Source organism: Podarcis vaucheri, assembly GCF_965113315.1.
Source record: "Podarcis vaucheri genome assembly, chromosome: 10".
Classification (NCBI taxonomy): Eukaryota; Metazoa; Chordata; class Lepidosauria; order Squamata; family Lacertidae; genus Podarcis; species Podarcis vaucheri.
Window position 1 is genome coordinate 22107152 of NC_138748.1, and position 17114 is coordinate 22124265.

The 17114-nt window shown below is 43.0% G+C and overlaps 1 protein-coding gene across 5 annotated transcripts in view; it reads left to right on the plus strand.

Moving 5' to 3' along the window:
• Nucleotides 1-17114, plus strand: part of DOCK4 (dedicator of cytokinesis 4) — a 247927-nt gene that overhangs the window by 120774 nt on the left and 110039 nt on the right. For all 5 annotated transcript variants that reach the window (XM_082239403.1, XM_082239404.1, XM_082239406.1 and 2 more), the window contains exons 9-12: nt 5724-5805; nt 6601-6661; nt 10752-10884; nt 14627-14715. In XM_082239403.1, coding sequence (XP_082095529.1) covers nt 5724-5805; nt 6601-6661; nt 10752-10884; nt 14627-14715 — 365 coding nt within the window. The remainder of the gene's footprint in view (nt 1-5723; nt 5806-6600; nt 6662-10751; nt 10885-14626; nt 14716-17114) is intronic.

The window sequence follows — 17114 nt, forward strand, 5'->3', positions numbered from 1 at the left end:
ACTGGGAACAGAACCGGCATTTTTTCTCCTTTACAACCCTTTCATTACTTACATTCTCTGTTGAGATACAGAAGGAACTCCCTATCCACAGGTGCACCAATTCCTAGAGCCCGAGCCCCCTCAATACGTGCATGACTTCTCACGCATGACATTGCATGGCGTCACATATGGGCCTTGTCAATCCTCTTACGAAGATGGCACCTCTGCCTATCCATACTTTGTTGAAATAACTGAAGGTATTTTTGTTTTGACAGACTTTCCCAGCTGAATGAAAATGTATTAGCCCCAGCATTGGTACTATTTTTAAACCTATCTTTTGGTGCCTGTTTTCAGTAGCATTTAAAAAAATTATTATAGCCTTAATATATGTTTGTAAATCGCCTTGAGAGGAATGTAAAAGGCGATCCATAAATAAATAATAAAAATTCTATTTTCTCTGATGATGTTATGGTTCCACAGTTGCTAAGATGCCATTGTCATTATCTTTAGCATCTTCACACATATGATGTTTGCTTTAACCCTATCAGGTTCTCATCTCCCCAAGATGCCAGTTTCTCACATAACTACTGTTTCTGTGATCCAGCAACAGTTCCAAGCAGCTTGCCCAAAAAGAATTGTCTTTTTTCAGCATTGTCATCCATTTCAGCCCATCATCACTGCTCTCACATTTGCTGAAATTGGCTAAAATTGATGGTTCCTTAGGCCTAGGAAGGACAAGCTTAACAGTTGGTTTTGATTTTCTCTATAAAATGAGTGGTAAAAAAAATCAAAACATGTTGTTTAGACAGGAGGTGCCAAGTAGATGCATCGTTATTGCTGTTGCTGAGGAATAAAAGGACAGATTGTGAAGTGAGAGAGAGAAAGAGGGAAAGAGTGCTGTGCTGTCTTGCTGCTAAAACTTATCTTTAACTTTGACATGTTTTGGCCGTGAACTATGAATGCTGACTTAAAGGAAACCAAAGCCAGTAAGGGATGCCATACCTATCCCACCCATCTGGTTAGTAAAGGAAACAGTTTTTGAATCATAGAATCATAAAATAGTAGAGCTGGAAAGGACCACAAAGTTCATTTAGTCCAACGCACTGCAATGCAGGAATCTTTTGCCCAAAGTGGGGCTTGAACACACACCCCTGAGATTAAAAGTCTCATGTTTCACCGGCTGAGCTATGCATCTAGCTTGCTTTCTTGCTCACTTTTTTAAAGAGGGCACGTATTGCAGTGAGACCTGGACAACCAACACCCTGTGTTGTGGGTGGGTACAATTGGTCAGCCACAACACCCGGTTGGTAGGTCCCTCGAATCTGGGTATAATCTGGCCAATGGGACGCAGTTCAAACGGTTCGAGGGACCTATTTATGCCCACGCACGTGACCCAGAAGCTTCCTCTTTTGGCGCGTGCATTCGGAACACCCACCCACCTCTCCCTACTTTTAGGGCTTGTTGTGCTTGACCTTGCCATGCTGTCGTGTGTTGTCTGTCGTTGGGACAGGGACATGGCAGGAATTTCCCCCACTTGGCTGATTGGCTGTTGCCATTTGGGTTTCGCCTGCCGTGTAGCAAATCGTCACAACTTGTAAGGTTGCGGATAGGCTCTGGTTCAGGTGATAGGGATGGGAGAACGCTCTCGCCATCCCTATGTGAAGGGTATTCTGTTAAAGGAATTCAGGGACTTGATGGTTTGGTCAACCCCTGTTAGGGTGTTGTGCCCATGCCTGAGTCCAGGGGGACATTTGGGTGGTGGACTTAGCCCGTTCCTGGCTTTCCGCTTATCCAGGTGTTCACCCTTGGCTGACCTATGCTGGTGCCCTGGGTCAGCGCTGCCTGCAAGGGTGCAGGGAGCTAGTCGAACCAGAGCCTATGCAACCAGTCACTTTCTGTAATCAATAAAGTTGTGGCCTAAATTCTGCCAAAAATCAAACCAAAAATTTGAGTCAAGTGGGAATTTATTTAGGGGGGAGGTTTATGGGTCTGAACACGCAAACCGGCGCAGCGTGGCGCATGGACTCGCTTCTGCGGTGCCGGAAATTGCATCTGCGCAGATGCAAAAAAACACACCTGCACAGATGCAGACGCCAAAAATCGCAGGCTTGCGCGCTCACGTGCGCACACAATCCGGCCCACAAAGGGATCTCCGTGGGACCGATCTGCCCCAGGCAAGATAAACCTTTTTGACCCCTGCTCTAGAAGGTGAGAGAGATGAACATGGATCGGGTGATAATAAGCTAGAAGTTTGTGACGGGAGATGCAACTTACTACAGGAGTGTTTTCAACAAGTTTTTTCTTTTAAACACACTTTAAAGCAAGCTTGCTAAGTAGGTGGCAGACAATCAGCTAAATATATATTTAAGTGCATGTTTTTAATTTCTTCAACTTGCAGAGGCCTGGGTTTTGTCAGGTGAGGGGGGTTACTGGTGACAGTCTAGAAATGTGCTAGCTGAGATATTTTTAGTACTGTGGCTGATCAGAGTAGGGCTTACATTTGAGAACATTCAATTTTACAACGCACACGCATAAATTCATAGAAACACATTGCGAAGTAGAGCACATCATAGGCATTCACAATAACTGCTCTTGATTTTGGTGACAGAGTTGGACAGATGAACATAAAAAGGAAAACATGTCAGGCAAATATCCTAAAAAGTGCTGTTCTTCTAGCCATCAGCTTTTAATCCAGGAGTGTGATTAATGCTAGCATGCATCTCATGGTGTACTGGTCACTATCTTTTCAGCATCTCACCTGCAGAGTGACAAGTTCAGGGGGTCAGCAGCCTTTTTCAGCTGTGGGCCGGTCCACCGTCCCTCAGACCATGTGGTGGGCCAGACTATATTTTGAAAAAAAAATATGAACAAATTCCTATGCCCCACAAATAACCCAGAGATGCATTTTAAATAAAAGGACACATTCTACTCTACTCATGTAAAAACATGCTAATTCCTGGACTATCCACGGGCATGGGATTTAGAAGGCGATTGGGCCACATCCGGCCCCCGGGCCTTAGGTTTCCTACCCCTGAGTTAGATGGGAAAATTGCTTGTTATGTATGGATCCTCAAAGGCAACGTTTACATAATCTTATTTGTTCAAAGTCCTGTTTCAAAGTGCGAGTTTTGACACTAGGCCCATTTCCGTGTGCCACCTCCAAAGGAGGCCCGGAAGATAGTGACAGAACAGGCCCTCTATGGAAGGCTTTCCTGAGGGAAGCCCACCAGACACCAACATTGTCATTGTTTCTGTGTGAAGCAGCATTGCTGTAATTCCTGAGGAGTGTTTATGTAGGGGGCGGAGTTACCATACTGTTCTCACCCAAAATCAAGATTTAGTGCCTTTCCTTCTGGGCCACCAGCATGTGACTGTAGATTTGCTTCAACCTTTGGAGATTGAGCTCTTCCATGGTACCACCTTGGCTGCAGTGCCAACCCTGCCACCTGACAGAGTGAGATCACCCCAAGGACCAGCCTCTCTATACCCAAGATGGTTACCAGGCACCCTTGGGCCTGGCACTCCAGCAGAGGTGGCCAATGTCCTTGTTGCCCCCCCCTCCATTCTTCCCTCACCCTGGCCTCGTGATCTGAGCAGCACCAGGGAGTTGAATCTAGCTACCGTTTTAATGCTGGTGTTGTAGCATAGTTTTGAGGATTCGTGTGCTGTTTGCCCTCTCGAACCTGAAACCAGTTCTGACTCCTGGCCCTCAGGCTGAGCAACATTTTCCCCGTGAGAGGATCCTGCCAATATAAGATCCTGTTTTTCTATTCCTCCCACATTCTTGCTAAAGGAATTTGGCCTGCATGCCCTGGACTACGCTTCCTGCTTCTGATCTTTGGCTGCTGCTTAGCTGTTGGCCCTTGCTTGTCCTGGACAGTGTTTTTCACCTCTTGGCCCCTTCAGACTGATGGTCACCTCTCCACAAACTTGGAAACCCAACCACTTGGGGCTTGATTTCTTGCCAGACGCTGACAGTTGCTCCCTCGGCAACAGGAGAATTGAGCTGCATCCGTTTCAGCTTGTTTTAAAGTGAACCGCAGCAGCCAAAGTACCCCTGATGCCTGCAAATTTCCTAGTTGGAATATGAGCTGGTGAAATTAAACCTGCAGAACACAGCCTGTGAGAGTGTGATCTTCCTGAATTGCTGTTGGTTCAGCCTTGGAGAATTATACACACACACACACACACACAATATACTTGTGCTATTAGTCCTTCTATTGTGCTTGCATAGATGTTCTGGTTGCTATTTTCGTCGTTGCACATGGAAGACAGCATATGTGTGGCAGTCGCTCAGCCTTGGCAGAAGCCAAGGAAACAGCTGAAAAAGCTATAGTTAAAAAGGAATGTACGGAGTGATCTCTTATGTATGATGGGATTTGATGGTAAGATGATTGGAAGGTACAGCAAGTGAAAAAGAAAAGCCTTGCGTGGGGAGCCTGCCTTTTCTCAGTCTTAATTATTTGATCCTACTGACATTTGTTTTCTGTGGTAGCGGCTAAAATTAGATGTCAGTTTCTTAAAATTGATGCTGTTTATGGCAAAGGTGATGAACAACTGCTGGGCCATGCTAATGCGGTGCAGTCTTGTGTGTGGTTTGTCTCTGTTCATTTTGTTTTACAAAGTATACTGGGGCAAGCTTCAAGCTAAAGCAGAGGAAAGGGGCATCACTCATTTTTCCCCTTTAAAAATTGTATGTAGGTGTGTGTCTGCGTGTGCCCCCTGCCTCAACTGTTTTCCCCCTTCAAGGAAAACCTAAGGAACCTCATATCTTTTTCTTTGCAGGATGTGAAGCAGGTGGGGGCTTTTTTTAGCTGAAAACAGGATGAGGGGAGGTGATTAAAAATCTCCTTGCTCACACCACTCTTGTGTGAGCTTGGCCCTGCCATGAGGCAGTGAAGCAATCGCCTCAGGTTGACATATATTGCCTTAGGTTGGCATATTGGGGGGTGAGCAGCTGCAGTCTCTCTGGCCATTCTTCCAGAGCTCCCTGATCTATCCCCTTTGTGGGAGATTGGGAATTCTGTGTGCCACAGAAACTGTCCTACAACCACTAACCTAGCTTGCTGCCGTCGGGTACAGAGAAGGATGCTAACCAATGCTGAAGTAAAATTTTGTGCCAGTACATGGAATGGTGAGGAGGGGGAATCTCTATCCTCACATGTTCCTCAGGTAGCCATTTTTGGGGGGACAGTCCCCTGCTCTTTAATTTGTAGCACCCACAGCTTCATTTTGTAAGATGTAATTTCACAGAACATCACAGGTGTTTTGGCCCTAGAATGACTTTAATGCCTGCCCCCCCCCCCACACTATTTTGGATGAACAGTAATGTTTTTCTTACAAACTTTGTGATTATGGCCCTTCTGATTGACCTAATATCCTATATGCGCTCATAACCTCTGAAACGATTAGCTCTGATGTGTTCCCCATTTGCTAATTTAATTAAAGAACTTTAAAGTGTCTTTAAAGATCACATCTGGCTTCAATTTAAAGTCAACATTTCTTGAAACCATTGCACCATTTCCCTGGAATTCTAGATTTTCACTTCAAATAAGCTCTCTTTTGCCACACAGCAAGAAGGTTTAACTTCTTTGCAGCATCAACTATGAATATTGGAAATGTGTGCTGTGGAAACAGTGACAAAAACATGTTTACTCAGATGTGTTAGATGTTTTTTTCTCCTTCCCTGTCTAAATTGTTTTTAATATTGCCCATTGTATTACATTGCTTCTTTTCTTTTACAGCGAGAGATTTTTCTTAAAATTGAATCGGAATGGTTTGCCAAAATGTCCAGAGAAGCCAGAAAGACATTGTTCTCTTTTTGTGGTGAGTGGGTGTTTATTTTTGTCTGCATTTGGTAATTGCAAAAATAAATAAATCAAGACTTCGTTAATGGGGTTGCCTCCTTGCTGGTAGCCCAGTTATAGAAATAGAAAGCACACTACAAAGCACAAAAGAGTGGGCATAACTGTGCAGACTTATCATTCATTTTGTCCAGCATCCTTCCACTGGGTACCAGCAACTGTGCCAAATACGTATGACAGCCACCTTGATAAGTTGAATGTGTGGTTTTTTTCTGTATCTTACTTGCCAAATCAAATAAATCTCTTGCAACTCAAGGCTACACAAGTTCAATGGAGCTTCCTTTCTAGGAAGCAGACTTAAAACCACATTTTAAGAAGTAAACCTCATTTGATATCTGCAGAACTTGAGAGCCAGTCCAATTTAACAGAGAGGGTTAGGGAACTGGGTTATATTGATTGCAAGATGAATATACTCATTTCAGGTTTGATGGGCAGTCTTTTACTGACTTCCAATTCTATGATCTTGCATATCTGATGGATGGGACACACACTAGTTTCAAAATCCTGCATGGTACTAGCTACAGTTCAGCAATGTTCTGATATAAGTACGGTATATGCCATTGATGCTTTTAGGTTTCAATCTTAAATACACACTAGTTCCAGTGACACAATGGGACTTATTTCTGAGCAAACATTTCTGTGAGTCAATCAAATACATTGAAGCTATCACCTCCTTGTTTCTTTATTTCCTAGACACAAGTATACAGTAATAACACAACAAAATTTAATAATTGTAGACTGTTCTGATTCTCTACAGGACTTGGGAAGCAGTGAGCTCAGGAAAGACATCTACATCACTGTGCACATTATACGGATTGGTATGTACACTTGTTTCCCCAAAACCTTTACGTAAGAAGATGTTAGATAATGTGATAATTTCAGGCCGTGTGTTTTCACTGTGCAGTGATGGTTATCCTTATTGTCACTGCTGCTGGGCCACCACTTAGCACTCGGGATGCCCTACATTAAAATATTAATAATACTTTCAGACAGGGTTCTTCTCGCGTAATAATGCTCAACTGTGGTTTAGGGCCATGGTTCTTTAGCATTACAAGAAGGAGCTGCAATGAGCTTTGCATATGACTTCTCCCTTCCTCCCCGCTCCTCCTCCAGTGAGGCCACAGTAAAGAGATAAGAAGCTTCCACTTTCGTTTTATAGATCACCCTTAGTTTAATATGTCTTACAAGCAGTGCTTTTTTTTCTGGGGGGACGCAGGAGTACACATACCCCTAAACATTTTGTGAATCTAAGTTTGGCCTCATTGAGGGGCAGTAGTTCAATATGAGTAGGAAAATGAGAGTACCCCTAAACATTTTTTTTAAGGAAAAAAAGCACTGCATACAAGCCTTAGCCTGTGCTTAAGTTTCAACTAATTTCAACCAACTATAGTTAGTTGAAACACAATGAACTACAATTTGAAGTTGGTTTGTTCCTACTAACCCTAGTTAAGATTTACCACAGTTTGTTGGGGCTGGAAAAACCAGTGTTAGCATTATGTGTGAGCTAGCCCAGAAGCAATTTCCAAGCTACTTTAGGTATGAACTAGATAAGCATTTTGTGGTAAAATTGAGATGAGAGAAAGAAATTGATATATTTATTTTAGATGCAGGTTTTGGTGTCTTCGGGTGTCTTCCCGTGTAAGAGTCGGGGTGTCTGTGCGACGTTTCGACGAGGTCTCACTCGTCATCTTCAGGCTGGTGCTTTCGGCTTCTTGTTACTGGAACAGAGCAAGACACAAAAGCTTTAGCAACTAATCTACACTTAATGACCCACCCAGTGGTATTCAGAATATCACTCATGAAATCACTCAAGATATCCCTCAAGTAATTAAGGAACAAAAGAAGAAGAGGCACACTAATCTAGGAACTTCCTCTCTGCCCAGAACGTTGGAGGCTATACACCACACCCCTCAACAGTATTTATAGGAACTCAAACACCAGATTCTGCTCTGTTCCAGTAACAAGAAGCCGAAAGCACCAGCCTGAAGATGACGAGTGAGACCTCGTCGAAACGTCGCACAGACACCCCGACTCTTACACGGGAAGACACCCGAAGACACCAAAACCTGCATTCCTGTACCCGTGAAAATCTACGAAAGCATTTATTTTAGATATTTCTACAGTGGCTTTTGGTTTTAAAAGCTCTTTAAAAGCAAAAAAAAAAAAAAGACAATAAATGTAACAAACAAACAAAAAATCATCAGGAAAAAAGATACATATCTGGGAGGAAGGTTCTAATTTACGCTTCTCTCTGGCATGCCATTTTTCTGTGTGAAGGGATCTTTTTTCATGAGAACACTAAAGAAAAAAATATCCTGTTTGCCATCTGAAGTGATGGACCCACAAGATAAATTATTTATCTAGACTAGGTTTTGGAAGTAGGAGGAGGGAAAAGACACACTGATCAAAATTAACAATGGATCTCATAAAATTGCTTGGGAAATGGCCACCAAGCAGCCAGCCTCATTTGGTCTTCTGCCCACACAAAATCATTTTCCTTTGCTTCACAAATAATTTTCCTTAAGGAAAAAGGCACATTACACCATGTGCCAACTGCAATGTGTGGGAAATGTGCACATTTGTACAGTGGTACCTCAGGTTACAAACACTTCGGGTTGCAGACTCTGCTAACGTGGAAGTTGTACCTCTGGTTAAGAACTTTACCTCAGGATGAGAACAGAAATCATGTGGCGGTGGCGCAGTGGCAGCAGGAGGCCCCATTAGCTAAAGTGGTACCTCAGGTTAAGAACGGTTTCAGGTTAAGAATGGACCTCCGGAACAAATTAAGTTCATAACCAGAGGTACCACTGTATTTTGTCTCACACATATGTAGGAAATAATTTTGTGTATGCTGGCAGTTCTGTGACTGAACTTATCAGTATGACATATTTTTTGCTGCCTGATACCTGGACCTTGTTTTATTATTATTTTATTTTAAAAGCACTGGGTCATAGTATGTGATGATTTTTAAATAGCTGCCACCAGCTGACACTGGTGAACTTCTGAGAGAGAGAGAGAGAGAGAGAGGAGGAGGAGGAGGAGAATAATGGAATCAGGCTTATTAACAGGCATGGGGAGTCTGGATCTCTCAATTCCTCCTATGCCTGCTATTGTTACCCTTATTGTGCCTTCCTTGGTTCCTGAAATTGCCTTTTTTTCTGGTAACACCAGTCTATCTTGTATATGTGGGTGTGTGCATGAATAAAAACATTTATTTCCTTCTTAGAACAGTTTATCATATGGTTAACATTATTCTAGACAAATCTGATTTAATCCAAATACAATGTTAAGGTAGTGTAGGAGAGAAGAGTGGTTAATCTCCTTATTTAAAGAAGCTGTCATATGGATTTCATTGAGTTAACTCCAGTAATCTTCCCCTATCATCCACAGTGGCTGCTTTCTCCTCCTCCTCCTCCTCCCCCTCCTCCTCACCTCTAGCCAATTTGGCATTTTATGCCTTCCATTTTGAAATGCTGAATGCATCTTTATCTATTCTGCTGTTGAGCATACTATATCTGGGGCAATACATATGTCAAAAATTGTCTGACTTTGGTGAACGATACAGTATTAGAGTTCCGTCATTGAACCTTGCAAGTGTCATGCAATACGACAGGTGCAAATACTCTAGCAGGAACCCCAACTCACTAATGTGTTTCTAGCTGCTGTTATTTGTGCCACTACTGTTCCATAGGTAGCTTGCTGTGGAAACTCATCTGGATCCTGATATTTTGAATGCTTCAGGTTGGAGTGTGATTGGGCTCCAACATGCATCAAACAACAGGAATCAAATATTTAGTCTATTGAACCATTATAAACCAATGATTGAACCGCTTACTATCCCCCCCCCAAAAAAAAAGATTATCATGGATGCTCTGCTAGGAGAGGGCTTCAGGAAGTAAACTTGTAGTACAAAATAACCTGTTCGAATCAAAAATAATCTAGGGCAAATATCATCCGTCAGCCGAGGAGCTAAGGGCTGTTCGGTTGTTTATGCGATCTGTTATTAGCCAACTTGAGAATGATTTGATCAAAAGCAGGATATAAATCTAAACAAACACACATATTGAAGATTTTAGAAATGCTGCCTATGAATGTTAAACCAAAGACTTAGTATTCTCCTCACTGCATTTTCTGTTTAAGCTGCATCTGCTCAGCCACTGATGGCTTCTGATCTTGCAAAGCCTAGAATAGACTGCTGTGTGTTTTCCATTTCACCGCAGTCAGGCCCCAGTGCAGGTTTTTAAGGGCAGGCAGCACAGCTTATTTTAACACAAAGAAGAAGTGACAGGCAGAAGAAGCAAACAACAGTGTAGATTGTTGGGAATAATGTGCCTTTTGTCACCACATAAATTAAACATATAGCTCATGTGGATTTATGAGAGAGCGGGAGAGAGAGCAATCACACAAACTGTTGAAAATTTGTCAAAACAGTAGTAATCCAGATTGAAGTGCAACTTTTGTGAACATGTGGTTGAAAGTCTGTCAGATGATCCTGACTAGGCCTGAAGTGTGTCTGGACAAACTCAGAATTGCTCTTCTAGGAGATAGGTGAGATATCTGAGCCAGACTGGGCATCCAGGTTTTGAACCTCTGGCATGGATTCCTTTACTTGGATGCCATGATTAGACAATTCTTTGGGGACTGCATTGTGAGTGCTTCTTGAATAAGACAAATGGAACCTAGAGTGCTCTGCCAACCTATGGTTTAATGACAGCAGTTTGAATATTTACCACCCTTTCAATGCAGTTGGTATTTGGGGGTGGGAAGGTTTGCCCAGCTGTAATCCAATAACTTTATTAAATTAAATGCTGATGTTGGCAGATATATCCTCCTCCTCCTTCTCCTGTGCACATCTGGAAAGATGCTATTTTGTGGCTCATGCGTCTTGTTTTATGTTTTGTTTGACAGGCCGAATGGGAGCTGGTGAAAAGAAAAATGCTTGCAATGTACAGTACCGACGACCTTTTGGTTGTGCAGTCCTCAGCATAGCAGATCTGTTGGCAGGAGACACAAAAGATGATCTTATTCTGAAAGTATACATGTAAGGAAATGTAAATCTGAAGTACATTAAAGTAGTCCATGGGAAGAAATTGTGAGGTCAAATTTTGTCATAGAAATTTAATCTGATGTTTTCCCTCCAGAAAGGTTTTGACTTCCAAGTTATATGTGCAGATCCACATTCATATTAAGCCATTATAGCCTATTGCGCACAGTTATCGTATAATTCTAGGTATGATACATTCTCTGAGTCTTAATATCAGTCAGTTATTAATGGCTATTTTCAGCCTCAACTCCATTCTCTGTCCTGATCAAGAAATCTACCACATAGTCTATTGCAGTTAATAAAATAAAGACTTCTGTGAAAATTTAAAGAACAATAACATCATGCAAAGGAGAATGTTGCCTTATGAAAACTTGCTCTCTGAGTAAAGGTGTGGATTTAAAAGATGACACAAGAATCTTTTTTGAAGCAGCAGACTTTTTGATTTACAGAATTGTAGAATTGGAACAGCCATCCAAGCCCAACCCCCTAAAAAGCTTGGAGCTATTCTTCATACTTCTTCTGCTAACATCAGAACAGTCAAAACATCAATATAGAGTATCCTTGACTGAGCATATGTTCCTACACATCACTTGAAGGGCTCTCCCAATCTTTTGCCACCTGTATTCCTGGTAGTTTAGTTGCTACTATATTATAATATTTTCGAGCAAATTAGCAGGATACTGAGTAGTCATGAGAATTTGATCAGGTCTAACAAGACGCACATCAAGAGAGTAAGAAAGCAGAGCAGAACCATACTATGTGGGTTGTTGACCTCTACTAGACTCCAGTCCTTGGTTAGCCATTCTCTGGGCAGGTTGTTGCTAGCACTTAACCATGGAACAAGGCTCCGTAGAAACACCTATCAGATGTTTGCATGGCACTTGCTAACAGCTTCTCATTTCACACAACTTTCTAAGCTGCCCAGTATCTGCTCTTATCTTGCTTCTTCTTCACTGACCAACATATTATTTTCCAGCAATTTTTGACTAGCAGTTTCAACCATAAAGCAACATTATATTTTGATGCAGTGGTGCCTAACGACACAGTACTGTTGTTAGATTCACACACAGTCTGTCAAGGCTAGTGGCTGCAGGAAGCCAGACATTTTAACAAAGCGAGTAGCTCAGCGGCAGGGCACACAGGCTGCATGCAGAAGATCCAAGATTTTGTCTCTGCTTGTCCAGCAACAGCCAGAAATGCCCCTTGGAAACTCTGGATAGCCCGTGGCCACTACAGCAAGCAGCACTGAGCACAATGTACCAATGGTTCCTTCCAATATGCCTTTGTGTCCATAACATGCAGATTTTTTAAAAAAAATATTATTAAAGCATTTATTCGAAAGTTACAATACAGCTTTGTCCACTGCTATAATATCGCAGAATGATCCCTCCAATCCCGTTGGAGCTGTTTAGTAAATAAAGTGTAAGTTGTATTTTTGACCCAGTGGTATTATTTAGTTTCTTGGAAGCAGTGAAAAAGTATGTTTCACTCTCCTCTGACTTTGGACTTGAAAGTGTGAAATAATATTTTGGGAAATAATATGAGGGCACAGACTGCGATGTTATCAGCTGTACTCACTGGGGGCTTCTGCTACTTTCAGGGTTAGTTCTCGGATTATGAATCGCCTCAGTGTCTCAAGGTCAATCCTTCACTGGACTCTTTCCCCCCATATTATAGCTGCTGGAAGCAATGGTTGTGAGAACAATTTAGTGTGATGGAGCAAAGGCAGAATAGCTTTTATTTTACTTTAATTTTCTGACAGTTCAGCCGAAAGTGTTCTCTGCTGGATTCCTCAGCAGTAGGCAGGTTGACTTGCCAATTTTGTTCTCCTTTGAGAATGGGACTGTTTATGTGTGTGTTTTAAAAATGCAGGACAACACATAAAAAAAAAGGATTCTGGCTTCCTTTAAATAACAAATACATCTTAAAATAATTGCTGAATTATGGGATTTGAGCATTTTGTTTCTGCTGCTGCTATTGAAAATGTTTCTTGTGTGGAATTGGTACTCATGGCTCCCTCTCTAGTGGCTTCCCATTTTGAGTGTGGCCACTTCAAAGAAATTGCATTGTGGTATAATTTTGTTTGACCTTTAGTTTCAAACAATCTATACACAGTGGCCAGTCTCAATTATCTGTAAGTCATCTAGGGGGAGAGCCAGCTTGGGTGGTTTACCCCCTAGACGACTTGAGTAAGAGGTTCACAGTTTAGAGCTCATGGTCTCTAACTGCTCAGCAGGTATTCCTAAGGTGCCATTATCTGTGCATTAGAATGTGAGCAGGCTGCCATGTGTAATTCTCCAGAGTGGCCCAGTGGGCACTGTTGCTCATTAAAATGATGGGCACCCAGTCACCACAGGTCATGCTGCTTCATGCCACTGCTGGTAAGTCTATTGGGGTGTGCACTGACTGATGTTGGGGAGCTGCTAATGTTGGAAAGAACCCATCGGATGGTACTTGGCTGGGGTGATGGTGTCCAACCTGGAGCTATCCCTAGATGCGTTACTTAGAGTTCTGTGTATATATAACACTCTTTTTCAGCAATTCTCAGAAAGCTCCAGATACTGTCCTGGCCCACCCCAGCTAAGGAAGGCACATATCTGATAGTTAAGTCTTCACTGACCAAAAAGAAGCACTTACATCAACTCCCAGATGCCTGATGTCAGGGACTGGCTGGACGAAGAGGAGTGGTGGGAGGCACCAGCCGGGAAACCCCCAAGGGAAATCCTAGAGGAAGAAGACTCAGAAGCAGGGGATTGTGGTGGGACCCTGAGGAGAGGTCAGAGGGAGGAGATTGGGAGGAGGAGGCGGAGCTGGATTCTGATGGGGCAACAGGGTTTGGTGAGCAGGGAGAGCCTGTGACAGGCAGCAGTTCAGACTCTGAGGCTGAAGCAGAGGAGGCCGCTGCAGACTCCAAGGACTCTCCCTCGTCTCCTGGTCTCCAAGAATGTGCAGAGTAATGAGAAGAGCAGGCCAGAGATCCACAGATGCATTTTGAGACTGCTTGGGAAGCATCCTTTTTTTAAGGAGAAGCCTTAGACAGGGTGGAAGGCAGGGACTTTCAGTCCTGGCAACTGCTTTATAGGGGCAAGACCTACTGGGAAGGGTTGCTGAGTTGTATGCCATTTCCTTGAATAAAAAATTAACTTCATTGACGCTACCTCTTTGTGCTGACCTGCATCTGACTCCAGCCCCCCCCCATGCTTCTAGCCACTAGACTGCTGTCCCTCAGACCTGCACTCTGTGGGTCAGTTGCAGTGAGACCCTGCTCCCTGCTGGCTTCTATACCTTCCTTTGATGTGTTGCCCACCTGCAACCTGAGACTCCTCCTGCACGGAGGTTGCTACTACTCTTCCTGCCTTAAACCTCTCCTGGTTCTAAGAGACAGCGGAGCAGGGGAAGGTGGGGAGGTTACTGATCTGCCTGTTGCCAGAACAGCCTTTCCTTCCGCCACATCCTGAGTGCATCCCTCCTTCCCCTGCCTTAGCTCTTGTCTTGTGGGCTGTGCCACACCCCATACATTGCTGGTCCCCCTCTCCTGGGTCACTCCCCTGATCCCCTGCCTCCCTGCCCCCAACACTCTTTGGAGCCCATAACAGATACGCATTGAAGTTGTTTCATTTCACAGTTGGTAGCGTTGGATGAGAGATACAATCCTGCCTTGGGAGATAGACCCTCTGAATTTGTTAACTAGGGAAAACATGTATCCTATTGGGATTTTAAAACACTACTCCTTTTACAGGTGTAACACGGAGAGTGACTGGTTTCAGATCCATGAGAACATCATCAAGAAGCTAAATGCTCGTTATAACCTTACAGGATCTAATGCTGGTAAGCCATCTAGCTGATTTTCTCATGCAAAATTTGAAGAGTCAGTATGGTGTAGCAGGTAGTATTTTAGCTTTCGGCACAGCAGAATACCTGGTATCAATTCCTGCTTAACTTCTAAGCTTTCTTGGTAGCCTTTTGGTCCAGTCCTGAGACCCATGACGTTTAATTAATTCCCCCCCGCCCCCCCCATGTGGATAGGCTTGCCATCTTAAGCTGGTCACCATCTTTCAGCAGACGTTGCCCATACATTACCAAATAATTTTGTTTTTGCAACCATGAGGTCTGAAAATTTGCTTTTTATTTTAAAAACTGAAGGCAGAGCTTTTCAGAGAAGAATCTTCCTCTCATGAAATCGCATCATTCTCATAGCCTTCGATACAATTTTTGCCAGTGAATATATAGGGTATATAAGTAGTCGTGCTAATTTAAATGCAACTAATCACAAAGAAACAGTTTAAGAAAAGAGACTCAACTAGTGCCATCAATCATATGCAATTTTTGATGTGTGTTTTCAGCAGTGCCTCACAGCATTAGCGGTCTTATCTCTGTGCATGGCATTTTGATGGTCTTTGTGATAATGGTGATTTGCTTCAGAGCACATTTTAATGTAAGGTGAATTTGCCGTTTTAAATTCATGATGCAGCGAAACCCTGGTGACATGGGAGATTTGAAAGAGTTAATGTAATGGGAAAGTCAGCATGCTGCAGTCTTAATTAAAAAGTGGTAGGGTCATGGTGTGTGCATTGCATTTAAACTTTAGTGCATTATATTGCCCTGGCCTAAAACACGGGTGGCGCTGTGGGTAAAAGCCTCAGCTCCTAGGGCTTGCCGATCGAAAGGTCGGCGGTTCGAATCCCCGCGGCGGGGTGCGCTCCCGCTGCTCGGTCCCAGCGCCTGCCAACCTAGCAGTTCGAAAGCACCCCCGGGTGCAAGTAGATAAATAGGTACCGCTTACCAGCGGGAAGGTAAACAGCGTTCCGTGTGCTGCGCTGGCTCGCCAGATGCAGCTTTGTCACGCTGGCCACGTGACCCAGAAGTGTCTCCGGACAGCGCTGGCCCCCGGCCTCTTGAGTGAGATGGGCGCACAAACCCCAGAGTCTGGCAAGACTGGCCCGTTCGGGCAGGGGTACCTTTACCTTTAAAAGAGTACTTCTTAGTCTTAATTATCCAAAAGTCATAGAGGCTGTTGTTGCATAGGTTTGGGCAGGATATGTGCATTTTTTCATGCTGCTGACTTGCACATGAGTAAGCACAAGTTCAGTGAATGAGGTTTAGATACTTTTACAGATATATTTAGAGATGCAGTTATTACACTAAGAAACCATTCATGTGTGTGTGTGTTCTCCCATGATGCTTAATTTAAGCCAGAATGTTGTCTTATCCTGGTTTATGTAGTAGCTGTAACGTTAGTGAATTACAAGCTTTAAGTAATTCCATACCCAAGTGATCGATTTGGGGCTTTTTGCTAGAAATTTGAAGCATTTGAAGATTTTTTAAAAACAACAACAAAATTCATTTTGGAAAATGCTGCATCAGAGATCCACGGATAACTAATTTACAACTTATATCCGTCATGCAAACTTCTATGAGCGTATGATGCAGCCCAGAGGAATTTCTGAATCGGTTTTAATTTATTTATTCCATTATGCTGGTGATTGTTATTATTAATTAGTTAAATTTGTATACCACCCTTTATTCAGATATCACAGGGCAGTTCACAATATAAAAATAGAAAATGAAAATGCAGAATACATAACAAAGCAAAAGCAAAACAAACCAATAAACCCTCTCCCACAGATACATTTAAAAGGTCATAGAATGTTAATCTGCCAAACGCCTGGTTGAAGAGAAATGTTTTTGCCTGGCCCTTTAAGATATGTAATGAAGGCGCCAGGCAAACTTTCCTGGGGAGAGCATTCCAGAAACGGAGCCACTGAAGAAAAGGCCCTTTCCTGTATTGCCATCTTCCAGGGAGGCACCTGAAGAAGGGCCTCAGGTGATGATTGCAGGGTCCAGGTTGGTTCATGGTCCTTGAGGTATTGTGATCCTGAGCTGTTTATTCTGCCTTTCTTCCATGATGGACCACAACTTACCAGGGCTCCCAGGCAATCTTCCACCTAGCTCCAGAGCTGCATATTTTCATCAAGATTTAATATCAGAGTCCTAAATACATTTACTGGCAGTGTAAGCCCCAACACAGCATGTCTTAGTTCTAAGCAGAGGTGTATATGATTGTCCTGTAGGTGACATATTAGTCCATTTCCGTATTGATGTTTGTTCTTGTAGGGTGACAATATCGAAATCTTATAAACACCCTTTTCTCAATTCTATGTGTGTGCATTGAGGCCTTTCATTTCATTGAACAGACTTTCTCTGAACCTGTATGGTATTAAATACAT